Here is a 27,629-nt window from a genome sequence, read left to right on the forward strand (position 1 = left end):
TTTAGGGATGCACATAATTTTTTGGTCTTATTCTTAAAGGGGTACTGGAGAGCTTTTTTTAACACTGTTCATCCTGTCATATTTATATAAAATTGGCAATTGAAATTTGTACAGTTGAAGTCAGATTTATTAGCCCACCTGAATTATTACACATATATATTTGTGTATATATTTGCCCCGACCCCCCCTCCCCCTGTAAATTTTGCCCCCAAGTTCTGTTTAATGAAAAGATTAATAATAGTTTTAATAACTAAATTATAATAGCCAATATCTTTTATCTTTGTCATGATGACAGTTGGCGGTTCATTCCGCTGTGGCAACCCCAGATTAATATATATGCTTCTTTATTTGACCAGATAAAAAAAACCCATTGAGATCAAGATCTCATTTACAAGGGTGACCTGGCCAAGAGGTCCGCAACACACGACTTATGAAAAAAATAAAATAAAATAATAATAATAATAATAATATGATTAATAACAAATAGAAAATCAATATAGTATAAAAATACAGTCAGTTGTTCAGCTTTACCACATTTCAATATATTAAAAACACATATATTGAGAAATGGACTGTTGTTGTAAATAAAGGGACTAAGCCGAAAAGAAAATGAATGATGACATTAAATCATACTTTTAAGATACTACTATTGAGCTGAAAGTGCCATCTAAAGGCTTAACTAGGTTAATTAGACAAGTCATAGTATAACGATGGTTTATTTTGTAGACAATCGAATAAAATATTGCTTAAAGGGGCTAATAATATTGACCTTAAAATGTTTTTTTTTAAATAAAAGCTGCTTTTATTCTTGCTGAAATAAAACAAATAAGACTTTCACCAGAAGAAAAAATATTGTAGGAAATACTGTGAAAAATTACTTCCTCTGTTAAACATCATTTGGGAAATATTTGAAAAAGAAAAAATGGGCTATTCATTTTGACTGTACGTATGTAGCATATATTTTAATGTCTTTAAAATCTAATCATGAACTGGTATAATAAGTATGTGATTTGCATATATTTCTGTATCTTATATTCTAATATGTGGTATTGTATATGGTAAGCTCGTCGATGCTCTGATGCTCATGCACATTGGTCGGTGCTGTATCAGATCACAAATAGCTTTACGCTGCACAAGCCTCTATAATGAATGGGTTTTATAGCACAGTTCTTTCAGTGTCTGATGTGTAAGCCAAGATTGGAGGGAGATTGAAACGTGCGCACTGAACACTTTTAGGCAGTGCAATGCATCGTATATTTTGTTCAGCTTATATTTTGGGACGTTTTTCTCTTTTGGCCAAAAAAACGAAAATATAAATAATTTTTGGTGCATCCCTAATTATAATTCCATATGCGGACCTGCATACCTTTTATGTCCACCACTGATTATTTTCGGTCACACTTTATTTTGATGGTCCGTTGAATTTAAGTTACATTGCATCTACATGCATCGAATTCTCATTAGATTATAAGTAGACTGTTAGGTTGGGGTTAGGGTTGGGGTTAGTTGACATGTACTTGCAAAGTTTCTTATAGTCAGTTAGGTGTCTGTTGAAGGAGCACATGAACAGATATTAAGCAGACAATCTACTAATACTCAAATGGATTACCTTATTTTCTTTTAAATCTTGCTAAGTCTCTTTAAATCAGCTAAGCTATATTTCTTTAATCAAAATCCAGTAAAACAGCAATGTTGTGTAATGATATCATAGTTTAAAATGGCTCGAATTTATTCATGTTTTAAATGATAAATTATTCCTGTGATGGCAAAGATGATTTGTCAGTACATTTGATGTTCAGTGTATTTTTGTGGATATCATTATAGTAAAAAACATAGTAATTGTAACACCCCAATATACTTTAAACAAAGTAATAGAATGTACTAATGTGACATTATTTTAAACAAAATCAGGTCATGTCGAAATTTGTTTAGAGAATTTTTGGAATTTTGAAATAACTTGCCAAAGCAAACTTTCTGGAAACTACATCCCTGCTATAATGTATATACGTATGCTTTATGAATGAGACCCATTTTGTATTTGATATTTTTTACTTTACGTAACCTGTTTGCTCTTAAGTTATTTACTGGATAATAGTAAATATATCTGACCCTGGACAATAAAACCAGGTAACCTTTTTATTTGGTAGCACTGGTTCTCCTAAGTTTAAAAATGTAGTCGCATTAGCCAATATTTTGTGGCACCCACCAAGAGTTATGTTCACTGTTACTACAACAGGGTGTCCGCGGGGTCTTAAAAAGTATTAAAAGTTGATAAATCAGTTATGAGAAAATTAAGGCCCTTAAAAGGTATTAATTAAGTCTTAATCGTGTTTTTACGAGGTCTTAAATTTTGTTGAAGCGTTGTTCAAAGTGTTTGACTCCAAAAAAGCATATATTTATTTTCCTCGATCCACGCGATTGGTTCGGGCCGTGGCGTGTCCAGCCTTGTTCCTCCATCAGGGTGATGTCACGTAATTTGCGATAAATGTGGGAAGGTGATATGACGTTCTCCACATGTAGCGAAACAATAGAGCGAAACAGATGGCAAAATGAGAAAATGTAAGTTTGCGTACTCCTGGTTGGAGAAAGACGAGTTTAAACAGTGGCTGAAGCCTGTTGCTGAAAACAACCATGTAATTTATTCTTTCAAGCTTTGTTTCTTCCAAGCTTATCTGAGTTCTGTTGCATGGTTGTGCTCAATTGAGTTATTTAACTACAACTGTTTATTAAGAACTGTTTATTAAGTTAAAGATTTGATACTAAATAGAACTTAAAGTGGCGATGAGGTCTTAAAATGTTCTGAGAAATATTCTGAAGGTCTTTAAAAAGTCTTTAAAAGGTATTGAAATTACCTGATTCCTACATTTACCCTGTACAAGTTTTATATGAACAGATTTATTGCATTTGAAATCATCCTGATGATTAAATGAAGGATTAAATAGAACATCTCGCTCTTAAAATGTGTGGATTCAGTGGCACTGTTACCTGAAATCTCCGTCACACAGACTTTACAGTGAGTCTTATCCACAGAAGGCATTGACTGAATGATTGACAGCTGATATTAACCAATCTAATCGCGTTCAGTTCTAGAGCGGTGCGCCAATCAGAACAGCTTGAAGGCGGGGCAAGTATTACGGGATTTGTACACTGTGGAAAGTTGACATCACAACTGTTTTAAACTATTGCCAAATACTGTGTTTCACGTTTTTATAGGTGCAAAGATGCATTTTTCGTGAATGTCTCCTAAATTCACGCATTCGGTGAACATTTCGCAGTGAAAACCGGTCGCACTACAACAATTTCATGCATTTTGAGGTCGCATAGGTCAAATATCTGGTGCATGTGCGACCAAAGCTGTCGCAATTTCGAGCATTGCAGTTAAAAGAGTTGATTTTTTTAATTAAGATTTTAATATAATCTAAAAAGCTGAATAAATAAACTTTTCACTGAATTTTGGATTGTTAGGGGAATAATTGGCCAGAATACAGCTACTTGAAAACCTGGAAACTAAAATTTAAAAAATATTGACAAAATCACCTTTAAAGTTGTACAAATGAGGTTCTTTGCAATGAACACACACAAATTATTTTTGCTAAATTTTTACAAACAATTTATATGGGCTGGATTTAAACAAACAAATTAAATGTAGTAATGTTCAACTTAATTTATTTGTTTAAATTCAGCTCAAATAAATTGTTTGCAACCACTTACCTTAAAAAAATTTGTAAATCCAATTAAACACTTTTTTCAGTGCATTCTTTTTTTTCCTTGCCACTGTCACCCCTGGCTTGCTTGGATCGAGACTTGTGGAGCTGCGTTTGCTCTTCAGTGTTTGAACTTTCAGCAGTGAAACTTAAACCACACTGAACTAAACTGAAAACTAACTCTGAAATCTGGACTTTACTAGACATATGTTAAGCTGCTTTGACACAATCTACATTGTAAAAAGCGCTATATAAATAAACCAATTAAATAAGCTTTGGGTCATGACCGAAAGGACAAGATCTCGGATACAAGCGGCCGAAATGAGTTTCCTTCGAAGGGTAGCAGGTCGCACTCTTATGGATAGGGTGAGGAGCTCTGACACCCTGGAGGAGCTCGGAGTAGAGCCGCTGCTCTTCCACATCGAGAGAAGTCAGCTGAGGTGGCTTGAGCATCTGTTTCGGATGCCTCCTGGACGACTACCTAGGGAGGTGTTCCAGGCATGTCCCACCGGAAGGAAGCCTCGGGGAAGACCCAGGACACGCTGGAGCGACTATCTCTCTCGGCTGGCCTGGGAACGCCTCGGGATCCCCCCGAAGGAGCTGGAGGAAGTGTCTGGGGAGAGGGAAGTCTGGGGTTCTCTCCTAAGACTGCTGCCCCTGCGACCCGGCCCCAGAAAAGCGGCAGAAAATGAATGAATGAATGAATTAATTAATTAAACATTACTATTCAAAAAGGTCATTTTGATATATTTACAGTAGGAAATGTACAAAATATCTTATGGATCATTTTGACCCATATACTATATTTTTGGCTATTGCCAAAAAGTATACCCATGCTATTATCGTGCAAACATAGCGATACGAATATTGCCTTAACTGCTGTTTTCTCACCGCAGTTATTTCATGTTTGCATATTTTGTTATTGATTAGAAGACATGTAGAAAATATCAATCTAAGCGTCAGCAGCATGGACAGTGTTAAAAACAAACCACTAAAACACAGAGAAAAGCTTATGTCGGCATCACCTTTTCAGATGTACAGCTGATTTGTAATAATAAGCCTCATTTACACGGTAGCAGCAGAATGAAGGAGTCTGTAACTGTATAAATGTCTCTCAGCGGGTTAGCATTAGCAGACTCTTATTATTTACAGTGGGATTTTCTCCAGCTCTTCTCCACTTAAGTGACTAATAAAATAAGAAGCGGAGACAGAACAGAGTGTGTTTATTAGAAGTGAATCGTTTTCTCACTAAAGCTGCGCAAATACTCTCTACGGCGAGCCCTGAAGCTACAAACACACACTCGTAAGTCACTCTGAATTGTGTCCTAGTTCAGTCTGTTATAGTTTGCGCAGTGCTTCTCTTTTTATTTCGTTCTTTTTTTGACAGGATTGGAAACAGTATGTCAATTGTGTTGCATATTTTTTCGTTCTTAAGAGTGTGACAGATATTTAGCAAAAAATAAACCTCAGCTACAACCAAAAACAGCTATTTAATGACAGCTTGTAAGAATCTGCTTATTGACCTTATTCTTCACGTACGAGCAGGCGCAGCCATTTGAATCTTTTCGGCTCGAGACTTTCAGTATTATTCACTTCCATTGATTTTTTGACGTTAAAAACAGCTCGTTTTGCTTCTTGATGTTGCAACTTGATGTTTTCTTATTATATTTTCTGCTTTGTCTGTATAGTCACTTGTTTGTAGAGCTGTTTATTATTCTGCCGTTTATTTTTCCTAGACATTTCTCCCATAGGAAACTAAATTGGAAGTTCTAAAACAATCGCAAAAACTAGCACACTTACTGTACGGATGAATACTGAATAAGGTCAATATAATAGCAAGAAAGAGTCATTACCATGTCATTACTTTTTTGTAACTATTGTATTACTGCTTGTATGAACAATTATTACAACACAGCAGTAATACTTTGGTATCATTAATATGTTAAAATATTAGTATTTATTAGTAATTTGTGTATTAATATTAATATAAAACATACATTTAATAAATTCCATACTGAAATCTTATTTATGGTCATATATAAACATATGCAAAATTATAGCTAATATGTTTAAGAATATATGTGCATATTATATCATAAACTGTGTGTGTAGCCATGTGTTGCATATATGTACATATATTCTTGCTTTCTCTTTTTTCTTTATTTATGATGTTAGATGTTTTTGTTTGAGTGGTTGGAATCTTGGTTATTCCTTTAAATAATATTTTTGCCTCATTAAAAATCAAAATAACTCATTGAAAATCATTGATGTTTTACTATTTTCTGAACAAAAATATTGTTAAAAAACAAACAAAAAAACTAATAATAATAATTATTTACATTCATTCATTCATTTTCTTTTCGGCTTAGTCCCTTTATTAATCCGGGGTCGCCACAGTGGAATGAACCGCCAACTTATCCAGCATATGTTTTACGCAGCAGATGCCCTTCCAGCTGCAATCCATCTCTAGGAAACATCCATACACACTCTCTCACACTACGGACAATTTAGCCTACCCAATTCACCTGTACCGCATGTCTTTGGACTGTGGGGAAAACCGGAGCACTCGGAGGAAACCCACACGAACGCCATGCAAACACCATACAGAAACGCCAACTGATCCAGCCGAGGCTCGAACCAGCAACCTTCTTGCTGTGAGGCGACAGCACTACCTACTGCGCCACTGCGTTGCCCTAATAATTCTATATATATTTATAATTATTTATTAATAATCGAATGATGTGGAAGTGACTGTGTTCAGCATATATTTGAAATTTTGTCATTTGTATTTTGTTTTTCGATTTTGATTTAATATAAATGTATTATCTTTCTATTTATTTAACTATTTTTTAAATGATAAAGTATTTGTATTATTTGTAAAATTTTTTGCAGAAAATTTGAGTTTTTGCTTGATCAGGGTGTCCGCTGGGTCTTAAAAAGTCTTAAAATTCAAAAATTAAATTTTAGCCCTTAAAATGTCTTAAATTTACTAAAATATTGTCTTGTAGGTCTTAAATCATTTTTAACAGGTCTTTATTTTTTCTTTGTCATATTGATCCTACACACATCCAATCACCAACAATCCATCTCAATAAATCCTTCAGCAAAACTCTATTTACAATATAACTAATATTGTCTGCTGTGCATACATTTAGTTCATTAAAAAAAAATTTGAAGTTGAAAATGGCATGTGTACAACTAGGGTCTGCTTGTTTTGGCTAATTATTTAAAATGTGTGACCAAAAAATTACCAATTAATTTTTTTTCTTTTTTGATGGGGCAAGTCATTTTATTTGTTTTGTTGGGCCATTAGGAAAATCCTTAGCGTTTAGCCCTATATAAGTCTGAAATTTCATTCTTTGTGGTCTTAAAAAGCTCTTAAAAAATCTTAAATTTAACTTGGTGAAACCTGCAGAAACCCTGTTGATTGAAAATCAGGGTTATTTCACTAAATATAACTTTTGTACCTCATTGAAAATCATTTATATTGTGTTGTTTAAAAATTAATAGATACATTACAGTGGCTAAAAATAGCTTTTATTTATTTATTTTTTTACCAATTGTCATTTTCTGCTCTAAATGACTACACTTTTACTTTAAAGTCAGCATGAACCAGAATTTGATGAGACTTCTACTTCAGTATATGGATGTACTTTCAGCAGAAATGGAATATTGAGTAAGGGCCGGGGCTTTGTTTTTGTGCATCCTTCCCTCATAGCGAACTAACAGTAAGAGCGGGGGTGGTTAATAATATTGTGGCTGAAGCCGTCGTCAAGCTGACATCATCAGAGAAGGACCACCACTGGAAAATGAAGAAGCAATTCGTCAGACTTTGAAGATTACCAACACAAACCATTTTGTTTGTTTGTTTGTTTGTTTGTTTGTTTGTTTGTTTGTTTGTTGATTGTTTGTTAGTGGATTGACAAAAAAAAATAAAGTGCGCTAGCAAAATAAACATTGTAAATGTTGATTTTACACTGAATTTAAATTTAGAAGAAATGTCGCAGTAAAATTTTCCTCAAAGACATAATTATAAATTGTAAATACAGAAAAACTGAGAATTTCCAAGTAGTCTCTTCATTTATAAATAAGTTATAAGAAATAAAAGAACTTTACAAAACAAAACAGCACTGCTCTATGATTTTTGCAGGAGTCTTGTAGGATGTAATGAAGATATGAATGAAAATATGCCTTTGTTAGTTGTGAATATGCACCCGCTAGTGGTGAAATGACACACTGTGCCTTTAAATATGCAACAATTTGTTTATGCTCTGCATTCACAAGAATAAATTTGACTACAAATTAGCCTTCTTGCACATTCTCTCAGCATCCATGAATTGGATGTGTATTTTTTTGTTGTTGTTGTCGAAATACAGGTTTGTGAAGGTTTTATTTCATAAAATCATGAATCAAATGATATTCAAAGCAACATACATGTAGAAGGACGTAATTTCAGTCAATGATCAGTCTTTGACTTAATGACCATGTTTTATTCTTTGCATGAAAAAGAATCTGATTATTATCCTATTTGAAGTGTCTTATCTTTCTTTTGTTCTTTATTTGAAGGACTTTCTGAAGTACAGCACTAAAGCAGGTCTGGACTGTAAAGAGATCGAGGTAGGTGAACTGAGCTATTAATAGATACTCTATATGTGTCCTAGACTTCAGTCATGCGTTGACATTACTGTGTGTTTTGTGCCCTGTAGAAAGCAGTTGAGCTCATGTCTCTGGTGCCCAAACAGTGTAATGACATGATGAATCTCGGACGACTGCAGGGCTATGAGGTAAAACTCCAAGAACAAAAACACCTGGCCTGACTAGAGTAAATGAAGCACATGCTGTTATATAACTGTAATTATTATAATTGAAAATGTAGTTGAAATGAGAGTGAATTGTGTTTGGGGGACTTCCAGAAGCTGTTAATGGCAGCTGTAAAATGACACTGGCTGTTATAATTACTCAGAGTAAGATGAGGCATCTAGTAGTGTAATAATAGAGGACTATTATTGTGCTCACATCAGGGTTATACTGAAACGGCGGTCTAACAATGGACCAATCTGCTTTGTACGCTCGTATTTTGATAAGGATACACTTTCTGCTTACATTCAGCTGTGTTGTCAACAGAAAAATGATTCAAGAATGATTTTATAGCAAATAATTTTATGAAGCCAAACAAAACTGATTATTTTAGCATATTAATTTTGTTATTGCTATAAGGAAAAATAAACAGCATATGTTTTATGCAGCGGATGACCTTCCAGCTGCAACCCATCACTGGGAAACATCCATTCACACTCATTCACACACATACTGTACACTATGGACAATTTAGCTTACCCAATTCACCTATACCACATGTTTTTTTTTTTTGGACTTGTGGGGGAAACCGGAGCACCCGGAGGAAACCCACGCGAACACGGGGAGAATATGCAAATTCTACACAGAAATGCCAACTGACCCACCCGATGCTCGAACCAGCAACCTTCTTGCTGTGAGGCAATTGTGCTACCCACTGTGCCACCGTGCTGCTTTAAATAATTGTAATAATTATTATTATTTTGACAATATACATAAGTAACAACAATAATATTAGTATATTTATTTTGTAACTTTACTGTTGCTATAAATAATCATAATCATAAACATAGCTCTTATTATTTTGACAATATACTTAAGCAACAACAGTAATATTTGATAAATATTTTGTAACTTTACTGTTGCTAAATAATAATCATAATCCTTTTAATTATTATTATTAACATATAATTTACAAACAACCAAAATATTAGTATATTAATTTGTAATTTTATTATTGCTATAAAGACAAATATAATAATAATTATTATTTATTTATTTATTTTGACAATATACTTAAGCAGCAACCATAATATTAATATATTCGTCTTGCAACTTTACTGTTGCTACAAAGAAAATTATAATAATAATAATTATTAATAATATTATTATTATGAAGATATACTTTAGCAACAATTAAAATATTTGTTTATTCATTTTGTACATTTTATTATTATTATTATTATTACATACTTTGACAACACTTTTCATCATTCATTTTCTTTTCAACTTAGTCCCATTATTTAAAAAAAGGGACTAAGCCACAGTGGAATGAACTGCCAACTTATCCAGCATATGTTTTACGCAGCGGATGCCCTTCCAGCTGCAACCCATCACTGGGAAACACCCACACACTCTCATTCACACACATACACTACAGACAATTCAGCTTACCTAAATCACCTACAGTGTAGCGCATGTCTTTGGACGGTGGGGGGAAACCGGGGCACCCGGAGGAAACCCACGGCAGCACAGGGAGAACATACAAACTCCAGGGACCTTCTTGCTGTGAGGCGACATCGCTACCCACTAAGCCACCGCGCCACCCTTAGCAAAACTTTCTATTTTCTAATTAACTCAAAGCAAACGAATTAAACATCATGTTAATATTGATACAAAATACTTATTTTTAGTTATAATAGAGTATGTGGAAGTGACTGAACTCTTTTGACCTTTGTGTTCAGCGTACAGTGTGTGACATTATAGACTAACAATCTAATGACGTTCCAAACACACCAGATGCAGAAAGCTATGAGTGTTTTAATGAGGAATTTCCTGAACAAACTGCATCTGACAAAAGCAGATGTCACACACACATACAGGCCACATAGACACTGCATGCATTCAACTACCAGTTAGACAGCCAGCTAGTGTGTTATCCAGTTCAGGAAATCACTTTTAGCTGAGAATCTTGAAATATTAGATGATGAACTGGTACAAATGTGCTACAAAAACAAAAAGTTACCAGCCCTCCCTGTTATAAAAATATACTATTATTATTATTAGATTATTTTAGTAATATACAATAAAACAATCAAAATATAACATTATTATTATTATTATTGTATTGTATATTATTATAATTTGCAATAGAATAATAATAATAGTTTATTTTTATAACAGAAATATAGATATAAAACTAATATACTAATATTATGGCTGTTTTTGATAGGTTTGCTTTGTAATTATACAAATAAAGTAATAATAACATTTTTTTAAGTCCAAACAAGGACACTCACCTGACAAAAGTCTTGTCATCGATCCCAGTTGTAAGAGCAACAAATAATAACTTGACTTTTAATTCATTTGGAAAAAATAATTTGGAAAAAGGTAGATTTTTCAGATGAATCATCTGTTGATCTGGGTCAAGGTGCTCCAGGATTGGCCAGCCCAGTCACCAGATATGAACATTATTGAGCAAGATAAAGCATTATTGGGTAAGATAAAGGAGGAAGCACTGAAGATGAATCCAAAGAATCTTGATGAACTCTGGGAGTCCTGCAAGAACGCTTTCTTTGCCATTCCAGATGACTTTATTAAGTTATTTGAGTAATAATAAAGCAAATAATAGATAATAAATAATAGCATTGAAACATACAACTAATACATTTACATTACCAGTATAATATTTGTATGACTTTTTTCATAATTTTTCAAATGTCATTATCCCCAGTGTCATAATGTTATTTCTATGTGTGTATTAGTGCTGGGATGGTTGTTGAGGGCCATGTCTGTTTGTTCACGCAGGGGAAGTTGACCGCTCAGGGAAAGTTATTGCAGCAGGACACGTTCTTCGTGACAGAGCAGGACTCTGTTGTTCTGTCCCGCAGTAAAGAGCGCAGAGTGTTCCTCTTCGAGCAGATCGTCATCTTCAGCGAGCTGCTCCGCAAAGGCTCCTCCACACCAGGATACCAGTTCAAGAAGAGCATCAAGGTACATTCACGTCATAGGCTTTTACATTCACTTCATAAGTCAAGTGTTGTCACACAGTTATTAGAGCAGAAAGTAAAGTTGCAGCTCTCTATATCATCCATAAATGACAATAAGCCAGTGGCTTTATGAATACCTTAATAAAATCTCTGATGTGGTAAAATTGGCTGAAATCCAACAGCTAAAATTCTGATAAAGAGTTTTTTTTTATTGAAATGTCCAAAAATAACCACAACAGTGTATATATTTTGTTGATTTATGCACTTACATTATCCCAAATGTTTCAAAGAATGTTCAAATTCAGAGAAATAAACTATTTTAACTATTGACATGGTCTGGGTCATTTGTGGCTATGCTAATGATGTCACAAGCCCTCATAGAAAACAGGCAAACACTAAAGATGCTTTAATATGTTCTGTGTTTCATTAGACTGCACTTATAACAGAGCTTTAAACTGTGATCACGAGTGGAAGAACTGGAATCGGTAGACTGTGGCATAATAAAAGTTCTGCTGCTTTTGTGTCTTTCATCAACATTTGCTTTAGCGCTCAGGTTTGACTTTCAGTTTTTAGTCTTACTCTGCTTCATGCTACCATGATAATAAGTAGTTCAGCTTATCCCATGATCCCATGATTCCACACAGTCATTTGTCATCAATATATGCCTTTGTTTGTTGTAAATATGTGCCCTCTAGTGGTGAAAATGACATACTGTGCCTTTAAATCAGGGGTGCCCAAACCTTTTTTTATAAAGGGCCAAAAAACCAAACTTGATTGAGGGATGTGGGCCGAATATAAACCAAGCCAAATATATCACACCATATTACATTACATTTGCCATGGGTTATTTCCGTATTTATTTGGTAATATTTTAAAATAGCTAGAAAGCAGTGCTTTAAATCATCCTAGCTAATGCAGTGTCATTTGTAACATTTTATAATGAACTTATTATAGTTAAAACATACTGTAAACAATACCATTTATAACACATTGGAGTTCAATGTCGACCTGCCTTTGCCTTGATTTGCTCGCCGATGTCTTGTGCATTGCTTTTTGTTGACAGCTTTTACATTTTAAAAGTCTGATTCATTTACAACATTTAATTATAACATTAAATTTCAGCTGGCTTTTTTGTGGCTCAGCAATAAAACAAAGGGTTTCATTAAAATTGAAATAACGATCTCTGGCATTCGCCCCAACCACCTTTTCAACATTCTCCCTCTCTTTTCAAATGGGATGGTGGGCCAAGTCAAAGGTTACTATGGGCCAACTTTGGCCCGTGGGCCCTACGCTGGGCATCTCTGCTTTAAATCAGGGTGTTCGCGGGGTCTTAAAAAGTATTAAAAGTTTATAAATCAATTTAGAGAAATTGAAGACCCTTAAAAAGTCTTAAATGCTGTTACAATGTGTTACATTTTTGCATCATTTTTGATTATACAGTTGTATAATTATAGTTGTTTGCTAAAGTTTGAAATTTTGGGATGCTGTGTAGTTTATAATATCGATCAAATTCTGCTATATTTGATGTCACACTGCTTTGTTTACTGCAGTAACCGAGACAGCATTATTATTTCTGCTGTTCTACAGTATAGGTGAAACCTTCTGGATTAACATTTTTATAAAGTATATGAATAATGTTTTAGTTTAGGATTCGTTTCTTACCATCAGTATTTAGTGAATATATTTAAAATTTCGCCAATGTTACATTTTCAGACCTAAAGTGGCGATGAGGTCTTAAAATGTATCGAAAGAGTCTTAAAAAAGGTCTTAAAAGTTATTGAATTTTACCCTCTGAGTCCTGTATATACCCTGTAAATACACAGCTATTTGTTTAAGCTCTGCATTCACAAGAATAAGACTGACTACAAGTTAGCCATTCTCTCAGCATCCATGAATTAGATGTGTATTTTTTGGTGAAATATGGTTTTGTGAATGTTTTATTTCATAAATCATGAATCAAACTATTTTATACAAAGCAACATAGAGGGACACAATTTCAGTCAAGGACCAGACTTTGACTTAATGACCATGTCTTATTCTTTGCATGAAAAAGATCAGTCGAATTACTTTCTGAAACATTTGACAAATGTAGACAATCCGCTTGATGAAGTAAATTCAGTTGGTTTCATTGCTTTAAAGAGATTCACCATGTACGATGTACAGTTAGTTCCAAAACTTTATGAGATTATTTCTTCTGCTGAACCTAAAAGAAGATTTTGAAGATGGCTAAAAACATTGACCTCCATAATAAAAGAAAACATATGGAAGTCAATTGTTACAAAATAGTCTTCAAAATATCTTATTTTTTGCTCAACAGAAGAAAGACAGTCAAACAGGTCACAATTGGCCCTCTATCATTAGAAAAGTGTACACAAGAGCCACCTGTAAGCACCAGGTTTAAAAAAAGACTGTTTTCTGCTTGTCTATTTGTGGTCCTACCAACCAAGATGCATTTTACATTGCATTTTAGCCATGCTATTATCCAGGGGTGCGTTTCCGAAAACCATCGTTAGCCAACTAAGGTCGCAAGGTGCGTCGTTCGTACATAGTTTGTTGATTTGGTGTTTCCCAAATCCGTCATTTCAACGAACATTCGCAAACTGCATCGCAAATTTCCATGCTTGCAACTACACCTCTGGAGCTGTAGTTAGAAACACAGTTCCTGGCTGTGTACTATTTCCAGTTATCCCCCCTATGCCCTTTTCATTTAGAACATTCTAACACTTAAACTTGGAATGATTAAAAAAAGTATTAAAGTCATCTCTCTTAGGTGTAATTTGCTTTCAAAGCATTTTTAAAGATTTTTTAAACAATGACGCTCTCTTTGCAGTGCACTTTAAAAACATTGATGTCATTTTGAACACAGCCGTGGCTCATGCCGAAAGCTATAGGTGACCTATTATTTAACAGCGGAATTTACGTTATGTCTCCAAAACTTGTGAAAACAAAAAACATAGCATACGTTAATGCTTTTAATTTGTAGTAGGTTATTTATTAAGTATCTGTACTGTATATGACATGGGCCTGTTGGTCAGAACATTTCTGCTGTGATTCATGTGTCAAATTGTAAAAGTAGACTTTTCAAAAAATAAAAAATAAATAAACAATATCCTACTTAATGATGATAATCATCATCATCATCATCATCATCATCAATATCAGTAATATTATTATTAAAGTGTAATTTTTTTCATTTCCTAATAAATAATAAATATTAAATTTCTTTTCTTAATAAATGGCCTCATTGTTTATTTATTTATATGATTTATATATGATATTAGAATACGTGTTAGCTTTTGTAAGTGATTTCATGTTTTACATTAGAATATGTAATGTTCTCAATAATATTTGTAAAGGAAACATAGACTCTATATGTGCCGTTTACATATATTTCAATTAATATAGAAAACGAGTGCATGTTTTTACCAAAACTAATATTGGATTTTTTTTAAATACGTGTGTGTAAAACAATATAATTTGCACAAAGAAATGATGGGGTTCTTCTCTAAAAAAGTTGTTACCACCCCATTTAGAGCATCATTATGAGTGTTTTACGTTATAACTAACGTGGTTTAAACAATGAATCTGCGACAAAGGAACTACAAGTTTTGGGAAACACTTGTCACTACATCGTTCTTTTCCCAAACGATGCATCGTACTATGATAGTTCAGCCGCGAGTAACGTCGTTGTTTGGGAAACACACCCAGAGTGGTTTACCATGAAGCATTTGACCAATTCTTGCTTGTCTGGGAATCAAACCCACAACCTTAGTGTTGTTAGCGCCATGCTCTACTATTTGGGAATGCTACATGCATGGTTATTAACAGTGTAAAGCAGGCCTCTGATTGTTGATGTGTGCAGGTGAGTTACCTGAGCATGGAGGAGCAAGTGGAAAGCGACCCGTGTAAGTTTGTCCTGGTGTGTCGAGGCTCGTCTGAACGACTGACGCTACAGGCCGCAAACGTCGACATCAAGAAAGAGTGGGTGCAGAGCATCAGAGAACTGCTGGACATGCAGTTCAACTTCCTCTCAGGTAAACCCATCTTCAGTTAGTGTCAGTTCATCAGCAAAGAGATATCAGTTCATTCAGTGTGTGTAATGTTTGTGTTCAGCTCTTCAGAATCCACAGGCAGCTCTGACCACTCAGCTGTCCAACAGCAACCGTTCCTCGTCCTCGCACCCCTCTACGCCCCTCAAACCAAACACCGCCCCCAACGGAAGCCCCGCCCACAAGAACAATAAGCATGCAGAGGAGGTGAGCATCAGAAATATTAGATACAATACATCCCATATATGAACCGTTTTTAGAACAAAGGTTACTTGAGGCTGGCATACTACACGGTGCAAACTGTGATGGTCAGATTGTATGTTCAAGAACATGTCGGTGAGTGAGTTTATGTGAAAATCATACAGACGCAGTGATATATCACATGATTTTATGACCTGGCTGATTCCGAACGCAATCACATGAAGTTTTGTGTCAAAAACATGGACAAAGGGAAACATTCATTGCTTTTAAAACCTTTCAGAGACTCTTTCTCTCATAAAAGTGTTTAATATGTGTATATCTGCCTTTAATATAGCAATTAATTTGAAGAAATATCAATGTTTGTTGAAGAAAAGATCAAATACTGTTATTTATGAATTGTTATTATTACTATTTTTAAGGGTTTAAGCGCAGAATCTGCATGTTTTTTCATCATGCACTGAAAACAAATTCACTTTTAAGTTTACAAGTTTAAGTTTAAACATATTTTAAGTTTGTATTTATCAGAAAAAGTCTCTTCTGCTTATAATATTGCATTTATTTGATCAAAATATTGAGTTTCTTTCTTCAAATTTAGTTTTTATATATGCAGCTGGAAAAATAAGTATTAAACACCATTAGACACCATTAAGTCACCATTTTTCGCAGAAAACATATTTCTAAAGGTAGCAACAAATCCATATATGCAAAGAAAACAAATCTAATTAGTATACAAATGAAGTTATTAGTAATAAAATGAAATGACACAGGGAAAAGTGTTGAACACATGAAGAAGGGAAGGTGTAGAAATCTCTCAAAATTATTCAGCAACTCTCTGCCCTTCCTCAATGTGAATTGATATTAGCTGCTTCAGTCTAACATCTACATTATCAGGAGGATGAAGATGAAACCAGGGTGGACATTTCAGCAGGACAATGATCTAAAACACAGCTGAGGAAACTCTCAAATGCTTTCAGAGAAAGAAAATCAAGCTGTAGAATGGCCCAGCCAATCACCTGACTTGAATACTTATACTTATGTATATATATATACGAGAGAGAGAGAGAGAAAGAGATTATTTATTTATGACAACAAAACCAAATCAGAAATTATTATAATATCATTATTTGTTGATCGGTTAACATGTCTTGTTGTTAACTATGTTGAAAATATTCAAAAATATTCACATTTTTGTGGAAAGTACATAACTTCTCCAGGCTTCTCTGATGAAAAGAAATCTTAGCTTTAGAAAATCATAAAACCTTGATTTTTTTTTTTTCCTCTCTCACCACTTTTACAACTACCAAACTATTCGAACTCTGACGTAGAAACTGAAGCTGTAGCGTGAAAACACCCGGTGACAGGAGACCAATTATCTCAACAGCAATGTGTGCTCATAGATAATCTAACTACATCAATTACTTACCCTCAGCATTTTAATAAGTGTCTCATCCAGGCCAGATAGATGTAATTAGGCTTAATTAGTTGACAGTAGTCTGGTCTGAGGATTGGTCACTCAATGTATCTGCTCTGCAGTGCTGTTCAGTTCCAGTCGATTGTCTTTGAGGTGAAGTAGAGGAGCTGCTGGCTATTCTTAGTGGGGGGAATGGCCTAGTTTTCGTCTTGTTCTCTACCTGTTTCTCTCCTTCTTCTGTTCCCTTTTCCCTCTCTCTCTCCTCATATCATGGCCTTGGCACATTCTGCTTTCTTCTGTGTCCCTAATAAATCACACTGTCACTGAACAGCAGACTGGAGGAGCTGCTGCTACTTTTTATTTTTAAATGTCTCAAAGCTAAGGCTTTTGCTCGGCTATTTATTTCTCGTGCCAGTGCCGGGTCAAGGTTGATGCAGGCGGAGGCCCTGAAGAACAGACTTCTGTCTGCGCCAAGCTCTGCCCTGATTTGTCCTGTAGTGTTCAGCTATTTGAACATTCGCTGAAGTCAAAATGTTCGAATGAATGTTGGAATAATTCATTCTTATGCAGTGTTTTAGTGTCACATGATCATCCAGAAATCTTTCTCAGATTCTGATGTGTTTTGCTGGTTCACAATTAATAATTTTAAACCGTTTAGACAAATTTTTCTGGATATCATGATTATTGATCAGTGTTTCCTCCAGGATTTTTTCCAGCTGTGGTGGCAGGTCTTTTTTACACAGATCTACTAACTACCTGTGGCGTTATTTCAATGACAAATGTTGTGAGCGCAGTATTAGAAGTCGAGATCGCATTTATGTAATAGCCTACGAGCATGCGGATCTCTTTGCTTGCACGCCGATTTCCTCTGCTCGTGCACAAAACTTCTTGCCTCCCCCTCAAATATAAGCCGCTTTAAGAGCGCGCAGATCTTCTTGTGCGCTCTCAAATAAACGCTGCTGAGGTGCGATTTAGTGCGTTTATGTAACGAGTATGTCTCCAACATTTATTAGATTTGCAAGGAATATTTATAAATGTCTCCAATAGACCTACAGAGCGCCATTAATGCGTCCTGAAGTAAAGTGAAACGGCTATACGTCGTGTTTGCTGGCCTCACGCATCACGCACCTGTCAAGTCAGGCAGTCAGTCAGTCAGCACGTAACCTTGAAGGGTTTCATAAATGACGCACAGCACTACTACGGTTAAAAAAATTTACTACTATTAAAAAAATTACATGTTTTGAGATGAGAAGCGTGTGTAGCCGTGGCGGGATGAATTTGGCGTGGCGCCCTGCCATGGAAGAATGAATGTAGCGGAAACCATGTGATTATTTAGTGATATTTGGTTGTTTGCACAAGACGAAACACGACAGAACACGACATAGATTTAAATACAGCCATTCAGAAGCACAGAATAGTGCACTCACTGCACTCCAATAAAATAGTAAGGTTTATGATCTAATTAATACATATTAAACATCTTGAACATGATTAGTTTTTTATAATTTTTTTATTTTCATGATCTGAGGTGAACTATCCGCTGCTGCTTTCAGTAAAAAAAAAATATATATATATATATATAGTTGAAGTCAGAATTATTAGCCCCCCTGTTTATTTTTCCCCCATTTTCTGTTTAACGAAGAGAAGATTTTTTTCTGATTGATTTTATCTTTGCCATGATGACAGTAAATAATTTTTGACTAGATATTTTTCAAGAGACTTCTATACAGACATTTAAAGGCTTAACTAGGTTAATTAGGTTAACTAGGCAGGTTAGGGTAATTAGGCAAGTTGTTGTATAATGATGGTTTGTTTTGAAGACTGTTGAAAAAATATATAGCTTAAAGGGGTTAATAATTTTGATACTAAAATGTAAAAAAAAACTGCTTTTATTCTAGCCAAAATAAAACAAATAAGACTTTCTCCAGAAGAAAACATATTATCAGACATACTGTGAAAATTTCCTTGCTCTGTTAAACATCATTTGGGAATTTATTATTTTTTTAAATCCAAAGGGGGGCTAATGATTCTGACTTCAACTGTACTTTTACAGTTAGCTTTCAGGGCATATTAGGATATTCACAGACTATATCAGTCTGCTATAACATAAGACTGTGCGTTAAAGGAGGGAAAAACATGAGCATTAACAGCATTATTATGATGGACCATTTTGGTAGCGAACTTGAGCAATATGTGAACTTAAACTTTTCGTTGAAAACAGCTCCTTATGTTCACCCTTTATTTTTTTCTGCCCCCATCCTCACTTGTGTATGTCACCCACCTCACACACCTTATTCTGCACGGGGTAATTCACCTGCACAGTTTTGGCGCTCGCTGCTTTTATCTGAACCTGATCTGAATGCAACTAGGCTACAGCCTCTCATGTGAGAGCGGGGAAAGGCACAGCCAATCACGGTGCAACTCGAGAAGAGAATTAATGCTTTTAATTAATAGTAGGTTATTTATTATCTGTACTGTATATGACACGGGCCTGTTGGTTTGAACATTTCTGCAGTGGTTTGCATGTGTCAAATTGTAAAAGTAGACTTTAATAATATCCTACTTAATAATAATAATAATAATAATAATAATAATAATTAATATTATTATTAAAGTAGGATTTTTTTTATAATATATATATATATATATATATATATATATATATATATATATATATATATATATATATAATATATATATATATATATATATATATATATATATATATATATATATATATATATATATATATTTTTTGTGAATTAAATTATTGGTGGGGACATTTAAATGGTTAAGGGGCATTAGTGGGGACACGTCCCCTCCGTCAATGTACATGACGTGCTCATTGTCAGTTTGTCCTGTTGTTCAGCTGCAAGAAATAGAAGACATTTCTAAAATATACATTTCAGGTGTTTGTTAGGACAAAACTCTTTTATTCTAGCCGAAATAAAACTAATTAAGGCTTTTTCTAGAAGAAAAAAATATTATAGGAAATACTGTGAAAAAATTCCTTGCTCTGTTTAACATTCATTTGGGAAATATTTGAAAAGAAAAAAAAAAATTCACTTCCACTGAATGTCAGAAGATGATGGCCTCTTTAAATCAACTGCTAATCGAGTGAGTTCTTACTGTGTGTGTCTTCAGGATCCAGACGAGGGCGAGTGTAACGGTCTGTCATTGGTGCTAGTGACGCAGGACTACAACGCGGTGAAGGAAGACGAGATCTGCGTGGTGGTCGGCGAGAAGGTGCAGATCCTGGCGTCCAGTCAGCCAGAACATGTGCCTGGTTTATCGACCTGCAAACAGCCAATCACCTGCTGCAGAGGGCTGGGTGCCGAGTCACGTGCTCTCCTCGACCCGGTAAAGCCACGCCCTCCTCAAACACCTCGGAATAAAACCACTACTCCCATTCACCTTCAGTTTCACCAGCCTACTCTAGGGGAAGAGAAGAGACTGCCACTCAACATCCCGCTAACTACGATTGGTCAGGAAGTCCCGCCTCTTCCGCCTGCCTGCCGTAAGTTGAAGACTAAAGATGCACGCTGCGAGAAAAAAAAGGTGCGACATCACCTCCCATAGGTAATATGGGGAAAATACATATAAAAAATTAAAAACAATAGAGAAACAAAGGAGATATTTTATATTGATAATAATAATATAATAATAATAAAAAAGATTGTGTTGTACAGAGGAGGAAACTGAGGTGAATTTGTCAGTGAATTCCGTGTATGGATGTTAACATCATCCTTTCTCATCGACACGCTCCATTACACGAAACAGGACTGTTTTTTTCAATGGGGCTCTATCTTTTTCCCTGTCTGTCTATGCCAAGTCATTTGCACACTGTGTATATTTTCGTTTAATGAGATTTTATTTTTGGAAAGGTTTATTTGTTTGTTTATTTCCCCCCCAAGTGTCTATTTTTACAGCGATATTAGGCGTTTTCGTTCAGTTCCGCCAACCAGTTCCAGTGTTCTGTACAAAGTATTCTGCACTTTTTCAACAATAGTATCGCAATGACGGCAAAGTTGTGCAATATCACACTCGTCACAATGCTCATAACTGTACTTGTAACTAAAGATTTAAATGTATTATTCTGTATCATTTTAAATTTGTACATAATATTTTTGACATTGCCATTATAGTTACGCAGCAGAGGAAAAACACTCCAAAAAAAAGAGCGAAAATAAAACAAAACAAAAAAACTCTGGTAGTCCGCACTGCCTTCAAAAACCTGACCCTCTGATTTTTACATTCGACGCCATCAGATTTTAGTATGTAATAATTTATCATCTGAACCATATCAGAAGCAGATGTTTACTCTAATTAGTCGACTAAAAGTGGATGTTGTTGATTTCTGAAGAGTAGTCTCTACTGTCAGCGCTCAGATCTCAGATATACGTGTAAATAAACCTTACGGAAATAAAAGATAAACTAATTCTAGCAGGTATTTCACTTGTTGAACTCTGGAATGTTGTTCATAATAAAGCTGACAATTTTTCATCTTGGATATGATGTGCTCTGTCATTTATACATCCGGCTCGTCTCCCATTAGCTGTTAGCTAAACTAGCACAAGCTAAATTAGCACATTAGCTAAACTATTTAAATGCAAATATTGACAAACTGAAATTTAAAACGAATTTAAATGCTCAATATTACAGTAATTATTAGGGTGTAATGGATCACGGTTAATCCGTGATTCGTACGGATCACAACCCATGGTTCGGAACACACGTGACCCGAGGATTAATACAATTTTTTTACTTGTAGATTGATCCTAAATTTGTAACAATCACAGAGCGATCGTCTCTTCCTTCATTCAAATCGCATGTGTGAAAGCATTTAGGATTTTCTGTGAAATATTATGATGACAGAAGAAGACAAGGTAGGTTATTCGGTATGTGGTGGGTTTCTTAGGTTATTAAAGGTGTTTTTTGTCACTACTTGTTTAGCCTGCATCAACGCATTCAGTGTAAGCTGCACGATTAATCATTAAAAGATCGGGATCTCAACACCCACGCAACATCAATTACAAATGACGGGGATTTACATACAGTATGTTTATTAATCTTTTCGAATCGATGCATTCAATCTGTGTATGAAAAACGCAAAAAATCAAGAAAGAGATTCAGTCTTTAGTTTACAACCCGTCAATAACCACAGAAGTACTGGGATATACAGTTTACTAGTTTAGATAAAAACCACTGATGTTCATTGGTAAAGATTAAAATCACCGTCCTGTGCATTTAACTTCTCGCTCAAAATTGAAAAGTTGTAGGCAGCGTTACATTATTTAACCCAATAATTGTTAAGCAGTTTCTTTTTATTCAGCTGATTATTTCTTTCATTTTATTTGTAATAAAATACAGGTTCGAAGTTTCTGTTAAACCAAAAGGTCTTGCAAGTACGTTTTTGTTAATGAATGGAAATGGAATGGTAATGGAAATTACATAGTCTCCTCCCCTTCTGGCTGATACAAAAATGGTCTGATCCATAACTAAAAAATCATAATGTGATCCGACAGTGAGATTTCTGATCCGTTACACTACTAGTAATTATTAGATGCACATATTCTTAAATCACTTGCTTTACGTTTACGAGTGTACAATGTCAATCCTAATTAGAGAGTGACCAACAACAAAATAACATTCAATCTGAAATGTTATGTTCATCATCAAACTGGGGAAGGATTGTACCTTGCAACAGGCACCGTTTAAAAACCATGACGGCTCAGACAGTGAAGAGCAAGTTTAATTGCAAAGAGCTTTATTGTCATCTCAACAGTACACAGTGAAATGAGACCATGTTTATCTAGCTACCACATAAAAACCACACACAACTACACAAAACAATAAGAGACACATAAACAACACAAAACACCTCAGAACCAAGGATTAAAGAGTAAACTGCCTGGCTGTGTAAAGTGCATAGTGCAACCTGGTGCAAAAGTGTAAGACAGACATTAATCAATTCAGAAGGTGAGACAGATGTAGAAACATTATATTTATCAGTAAACACAGTTCCTCTGAATAAGTGCGTGTGTTTGGAGGTAGTTTAGTTGATGCAGCTGCTCAGGATGCTCTTGAGCACATGTCAAATCCAGTTCTTGGAGGGCCGCATCTCTGCACAGTTCAGCTTTACCCTGATTAAACACACCTGATCAAACTCATTGAGTCTTTCAGGCTTGTGTGAAACCTACAGGTAAGTGTGTTGAAGCAGGGTTGGAACTAAACTGTACAGAGATGCGGCCCAACAGGAACTGGATTTGACACCTGTGCTCTTGAGGGTCCCTCTATAGAGCATGTTCAGGATTAGGAGACGAGTTTTCCTAAGACAGTTACAGTTTTGTCAGGATCTGTGAGTCTCGACAGATGAGGACAGTGTTGACACACAGCACTGGAACTGGGGTAGTGTTGAGAATCAGCTCTGGTTTTCTTCTTGCAGGCTGATTTTCTCATCAATCCATTACAGGAAGTTCAGGCACAATGATGTTTGTAAAACAATGATTTATTTGAGTCTCATGACAAGAAGATGTAGAAGGTCAGATGATATAAAGGTCTTGATGGAGGACTCTGGAGCTGGTAAATAGTGCAAATACAGTTTTTCCTTCTTCTTCTTGTTCATCTTTTTATCTGGTGACCTGAAACAAGCAACACACACACATATGTTGTTCTACATGTTACACTTGTAGAAACATCCTGTATAAAAATGCTCAAGATAGAAACTGTAGAATTGAATACCTTGAACCAGCTATGGCTGCTGAGTTTTCCCAAAGCAATCCTCTTCTTTGGGCTCCTCTGAAGGCAGGCCTGGACCAGTTGGCAACACTCTGTGGAGAAAGATGGATGAGTCTGATTATTATCACCTAAACTACATCTACGTGCTTTAATAATCACAATCCAAACAATAAGATTTGATGGTGCTGAAACATGAGGTCCAAAACTGATGAAAATGACTGAATTATTCCTCTGTGTGATTTAGATTAACAGTTGGCTTTCTGTGCTGTAATGAATGACCAGCTCACCTTTTGACAATCCAGATTTGATCCAAATTCTTTCATTGGTCAATTCCAGGTCACTGTGTTTTGGAGGTTCTCCACACAGCAGTTCATATAGGAGAACCCCCAGTGACCAAACGGTTGCCGCTTTACCGTAATATCTGCCACTAGACCTGTATTCAGGTGGACAGTAATCTTCGGTGCCTGAAAGAAGATTTTCTTCATTAGTTACAGTAAGAAAGCTGATGCTGTTCAAAATATGGTGTTGAACAATTAAAGTCTCAAACTGCAGACTTAAAGGACAACACATACCACAGAATGTTGTGTAGGCAGAGGTCTTCAGTAGTTCACCGCAGCCAAAGTCGATGAGCTTCACCTCCAGGGTCTCCTTGTTTATCAGCAGGTTTTCTAGTTTTATGTCTCGATGAAGGACCCCTCGCTGACAGCACATGTGGGCAGCCTGCACTACCTGCCACATGATGTGCCACGTCATGTTCTCGCTGAGGGTTCCTCCGTGCCGCTCCAGGAAATCAAACAGGTCTTCGCAGGGTGAGGGGCGCTCCAAGATCATTATGTAGGAGTCGGGCCGCTCCTGCCACTCCAACATCTGGATTATCTGAGGAACGCTTGGACCTTCGTTGGCAAGAATCGTTAGAGCAACCTCTAACGGAAGGGGTGTAGGATGACCAGGCTGTAGAAGAAAGACATTTGCTGTCAGTGATGTTCAAAATCATTTTTGGCTCTAATTAACATATCTTGAAGTAAAAACCAAGAGAGCTGCTTTACAATGCTGAGATAATCCAGGTCATTGCTCTTCAAAACCACCTTCATTGCCACCTGATCAACAAAACAAAACATTAGTAATTGTTGCCCTGTGTTCTGAGCTCAAATTATCAGTCATTCAACTTTTTTAGTGTCATGTGACACAATAAACACACTTGAACAGACACTGAGAGAAATATTTTGCTTGCTAGAAATAATAATACCTCAAGACCATCCATCACACGAACTGCTTCAAACACTGTGCCGTATCCTCCCTCACCGAGCTTTTTCACAATTCTTGTAGCGGCCCAAATATTCATCTGCAAAAAGTAAAATGAGCAAACATTAGAGGACACATCACAAGAGGATTAAAGCTGACATTTTAATTCAGAATTTGACAGAATATTTGTCTATTATTTTGAATATTTCACATTTATTTGCTACTCAATTTAAGTAAAAGGCCTCTAATAAACTTAGGTAGATAATTAACACACATTATAATGTTGTTTGAGCACAGCATGAACATTATATTGAGAGAACATGTAGAGGTCAAATTACTGTCAATGTCCTGCTGACCGCCAAGACTGCTGCTGGAGCTGGACGGGCTGCTGGAAGTGGAGCTGGATGTCTTGCTGGAGCTGGACGTCCTGCTGGAGGCAGTGTTGGAGCAGGACGTCCTGCTGGAGGAGCTGGAACTAGAGTTGGCCTTGTCATCAAGACTCAGGCCGCTGCTGCTGGTGTCATTATCCTGAAGTTCATGATTCTCCACAGAGCAATCCATGAAGGAATCATAATATTCAGTATTTCTCTCCTCAGAGGTGACACTTTGAGCAGAGAAGTAACTAGAGGGCGACCTGCTCCTCATCTTTTTTGATGGCCGCCTCTCTTCAACGGGCTGGAGATAGTTGATGGCCTCGTTGGGGCAGGATTTTGTTTGTGCACCAAGATAGGAATTGTGCACAATAACGCAATCGCTGTCAGAAAAACAATCTCTCTTTCTCTTCTGTCCCATGATCACAAAAGCGGGTGGATGAAACACTAACACTGTTGAGTTCATGTAAAGCAGACGGAGAAATCAAGCAGAATGGCAAATCTGTACAGAGAAGCTGTTTAAGAACGCAAGACATTCTAAACGTTCTATTCGAAATATGACGTGAGAGCAGAGGTTTGTGTCATTGTTTGAAACTCAGTGGGAGAAATTATACATGATATATAAGCTCCTTAAGGAAAACCAACCACAATAATTAAAGCCGTACAACAATAGTTCCGTCCAAACTGTACAGAGACAGAACCCTCTTAGAAATGTAAATATTTCAATATTTAGTTAAAATCTTTACATTAAAAATCTACAAAATTTTATAGTAACTTTAGGCCTAGATTTTATAAATATGCTTTGTAATTTTATTGTTGCTTTACTGCATGTACTCTATGTGTATTATTTTACATGTATGATTATGTTTTTTTATGTATAGGGTACATACACATATAGCCTATTAAAATTGTATTTGTGGATAAATATGTTCAAAGAACGAAATATAGGCCTTCAAACAATTTGTCTGACCTGTAAATCAGTTTTGTAAGCTGTATAAGCTCAACAGAAAGACTGATGGTTTTCTGTCGATAATTGTCGAAATATTTAACATTCCCTATCTACATTAAAAGACACAGATTTCAGTTGGTTTTCGGCTCCTATATATCCGTAAATATCAAACATATTTGAAACATTTAAAGTTTGTTGTGGGATAATGCTTTTTAAATGATTTTAATTCATTTTCCCATGTGTCAAAAGATTAAAAATCAATCAATAATTAATTAAAATTTTAAGGAATTAATCGAAATAACACGTTTTCTGCATGTTTCTTTGGGTCTGAACATGTATTTTATTGTTAATATCAAACGGAACACATTAGTTTAATTTAAAATACTTTTTATTTTTAATTTTAAAATACGTTAAAACTATACAAAACGTTGTAATACATCGTTATAGAGCTCTAAAAAAGTTCTCAAATGTTCGTTTGTGTTTTGTATGTCAAACGGGCCTATAACGCGTCTTCATCATTTCACAGAAGAATATTGTCATTAAAACATTTATTTGCTAGAAAAACTCAATTAAAAATGTCCACTGGGCTAAATCTTAACAGATGGTTTCGTTTTATTTGCTGTTTCATCAGTCTGAAAACAAACAATATTTTATATCGAATTGCTTTTCTGCAAAAGGCAAATACTGATAAAAAAATTTTTATAAATAAGTTGTATTCTTATTTGCAATCTTTGCCTTATTGTTATGTATAATATATTTTTAATTAACTTTAAAAGTAACAAATGTGATTTGTAAAATAAACAACTTATTTGAGTCTGTCTATAACTTAAAAACAGTTTAATGCTAAATGGACGAGTTTGGAAACTCTAATGTCTCTTGAGTTGGCATGTGCGTTTATGGGACAGTGTTGCGACATTAGTTCTGTTCTTCTCATTAACCTGAAAATCCAAAAAATCGTTTAAACCGGTGTTGTGCCAAGAAACGCACCCCTGCCGCAAAACGCACTCATAGACTTTCATTAACATTCTCAGTCTACATTTACTAAATAAATAAATAAAGGCCATAATTGATTAAAACGTAAAATGATTGTAATTTTGATGGATAAAGCAGGGACAAGAAGTGAAACGCATTTTAAAACGCGCTAGGTTTACGAATGTGTAAAATAACAATACTGACTGTA

General features: G+C 35.4%; 2 protein-coding genes across 2 annotated transcripts in view; one reads left to right on the plus strand and one right to left on the minus strand.

The window, feature by feature from the left end:
• kalrnb (kalirin RhoGEF kinase b) overlaps positions 1–20,597 on the plus strand; it is a 219,685-nt gene extending 199,088 nt beyond the window's left edge. The window contains 7 exon segments of the mRNA XM_056459523.1: positions 8,271–8,321; positions 8,411–8,488; positions 11,307–11,492; positions 15,351–15,522; positions 15,602–15,744; positions 20,294–20,419; positions 20,421–20,597. Of these exon segments, the coding sequence (XP_056315498.1) occupies positions 8,271–8,321; positions 8,411–8,488; positions 11,307–11,492; positions 15,351–15,522; positions 15,602–15,744; positions 20,294–20,419; positions 20,421–20,513 (849 nt within the window). The 3' untranslated portion in view covers positions 20,514–20,597.
• Positions 20,598–23,157: 2,560 nt separating this feature from the next.
• Positions 23,158–26,027, minus strand: LOC130230351 (serine/threonine-protein kinase pim-2). The gene is given in 9 exon segments (XM_056459316.1): positions 23,158–23,292; positions 23,389–23,442; positions 23,834–23,979; positions 24,175–24,351; positions 24,460–24,838; positions 24,934–24,984; positions 25,134–25,208; positions 25,210–25,229; positions 25,468–26,027. Coding segments are annotated over 9 exon segments (1,536 nt in total). The 5' UTR covers positions 25,967–26,027.
• Positions 26,028–27,629: the final 1,602 nt, after the last annotated feature.

This window comes from Danio aesculapii, chromosome 6 (assembly GCF_903798145.1).
Source record: "Danio aesculapii chromosome 6, fDanAes4.1, whole genome shotgun sequence".
Lineage (NCBI taxonomy): Eukaryota > Metazoa > Chordata > Actinopteri > Cypriniformes > Danionidae > Danio > Danio aesculapii.